This window comes from Histoplasma capsulatum, genomic scaffold (assembly GCF_000149585.1).
Source record: "Histoplasma capsulatum NAm1 scaffold_104 genomic scaffold, whole genome shotgun sequence".
NCBI classification, from domain to species: Eukaryota; Fungi; Ascomycota; class Eurotiomycetes; order Onygenales; family Ajellomycetaceae; genus Histoplasma; species Histoplasma mississippiense.
The window spans coordinates 1-2,162 of NW_001813878.1; the positions used below are offsets into that span (position 1 = coordinate 1).

The window sequence follows — 2,162 nt, forward strand, 5'->3', positions numbered from 1 at the left end:
GGGTGAAATGGGTTCATTCAATTAGTTCGCGTCCAAAGGGTACATCGGCTCCCTGGACAGATTTGACGACCAACCCGTATGGCTACCGCGTGTTCATACTCCCAACGGATTAGCGCGCTCCTGGAGCGAGGTTCGACGTCCAACCGGTATGACGATCACCGCGTTTGTGTCCAGCGTGTGCCCCTTCCTCATCCGACGGGTTCGACGTTCACCGGGTTTGGGTCCAGCGTGTTCAACTCCCGACGGGTTAATGCGCTCGTGGGACGGGTATGACGTCCAAACGGGATGGGTCCAACGGGTTGATAGGTTCATCCAACGGGTTGAGGGGTTCATCCAACGGGTTCTGGTCCAATGGGTTAATGCGCTCCTTGGACGGGTTCGACATCCAACGGGTTTGGGTCCAGCGTGTTCGACTTCCAACGGGTTGATGCGCTCATCCAACGGCTTCGACGTCCAACGGGTTTGACGTCCAACGGGTTTGACGTCCAACGGGTTTGACGTCCAACGGCTTGGGTCCAGCGTGTTCGACTAATCTTTGTTTTTCTGTGTTTAAAATCACTCCAGAATGAACCCTTTCAGTTTTTTTATATATTTTGCTATTTTTATTTACTTTGTTGATCTCATTCTGTACCTGCATATGGTTTTGTGATGACATCCAACCCTGACTGGGACATGGAGTCCAGCTGTGTTGGGTCTGTCAGTGCTTGTACATGCTCCGTATAGTTCCTCCAACATACTGACATTCAGATTGCCGCCAACACATGTAGCCATTGTGGATGAGCGGCTCATGTATTGGTTTGTTCAATTCTGTGGATAATATCAACCGGCCGAGATCATGCGCGATATGATCCCACTGTTGAATTATCTGCTTGATACTCTGTGTGGCTGTATACTCTAACTGATGAGTTGAACCCTTCAAATGCCGTTCAATTTCTGTTGGCCATACTGCATACTTGCATTGACGGCATATGATGATGGGGTATGATTCACACTGAATGAATAATTGATGTTCCATGTTAATGAAGTCAGTGTATTCTTGAGTTGATATATATATATATATATATATATATTCTTTGAAAATGAAGTATAAACACACTTCACTCGACAATGTTAATTTGCTCTAAATTTAAGTTTTGTAATGCTTCTAAGCAATTGCAGATCAATACTTAAATGTATGATGTTAATTTCTGTCTGATTGTTATTTCGCTGATCTGTGACCGTTTTGATGATGGTAGTTGCCCTGGGGCGAAATATATATATTTAATATTGATAACTCTGCAAAACAACTTATCTACCTTAATGTTGTAATAATATGATTTTCTGATGAAATTATGTCTTGAAAATAAAATATCATACTCTGTATATATAATATAACTGGCTACTGAAGTTTAAGGTCTGGTTGTGATGAGTTGTCTATGAAAATATAATATTATACATTTTATAACGGAGGTGAAAGGCTGATTTGTATTGAAATTTATAAAGATGACAGCTAGCTGCTGAAGTTGGAAATCTGGTCATAATGAATTGCATGAGAAAAATATATATCTTTAATCATTTATAGCTCTATGTTGTCATCTATTTCTACTGTTACATATGATGGCTGCTGTTTTTGAGCCTTTCTGCTAACGCTCTTTTCCATGTTCCGTGCCCGCTTTCGCACCCCTGGGCCTGGGTTAAACCCCAGGAATTCATGATTGCATGAGAAAAATATATATCTTTTATCATTTATAGCTCTATGTTATCATCTATTTCTACTGTTACATATGATGGCTGCTGTTTTTGAGCCTTTCTGCTAACGCTCTTTTCCATGTTCCGTGCCCGCTTTCGCACCCCTGGGCCTGGGTTAAACCCCAGGAATTCATGCCACTCCCGGCTGACAGCCTGGTACCGCACACGCCGTGCCTCAATGTGGCCTGGTGCCTCCTGCAGCCCCCGCGCATATACTGTACCTGCAGCCCAGGATCCATGGCCTGCCTGCTGGTCTACTGCCGCATCATCTGCCTCATAATTCCCGCTTGAACCCTCCACAGGACAGGTGCATACGCGAGATGGCAATGGCGGCATGCTACCTCGTTCTCTTCGTAACTCGTGCGGGATTACATTGAGCTTGGTCTGGAGGTGTGTACTGTTTCACCGCCTGAAGCACCACCCGCAGCCGGCTG

The 2,162-nt window shown here is 44.6% G+C and overlaps 1 protein-coding gene across 1 annotated transcript; it reads right to left on the reverse strand.

Moving 5' to 3' along the window:
- Positions 1-433: 433 nt before the first annotated feature.
- HCAG_09238 (predicted protein) lies at positions 434-771 on the reverse strand (the record flags this gene model as incomplete). Its single annotated transcript, XM_001535779.1, has 3 exons — positions 434-543; positions 632-683; positions 742-771. 3 exons carry the CDS (start codon positions 769-771, stop codon positions 434-436), a joined length of 192 nt encoding a protein of 63 aa, XP_001535829.1.
- Between the last annotated feature and the right edge of the window lie 1,391 nt (positions 772-2,162).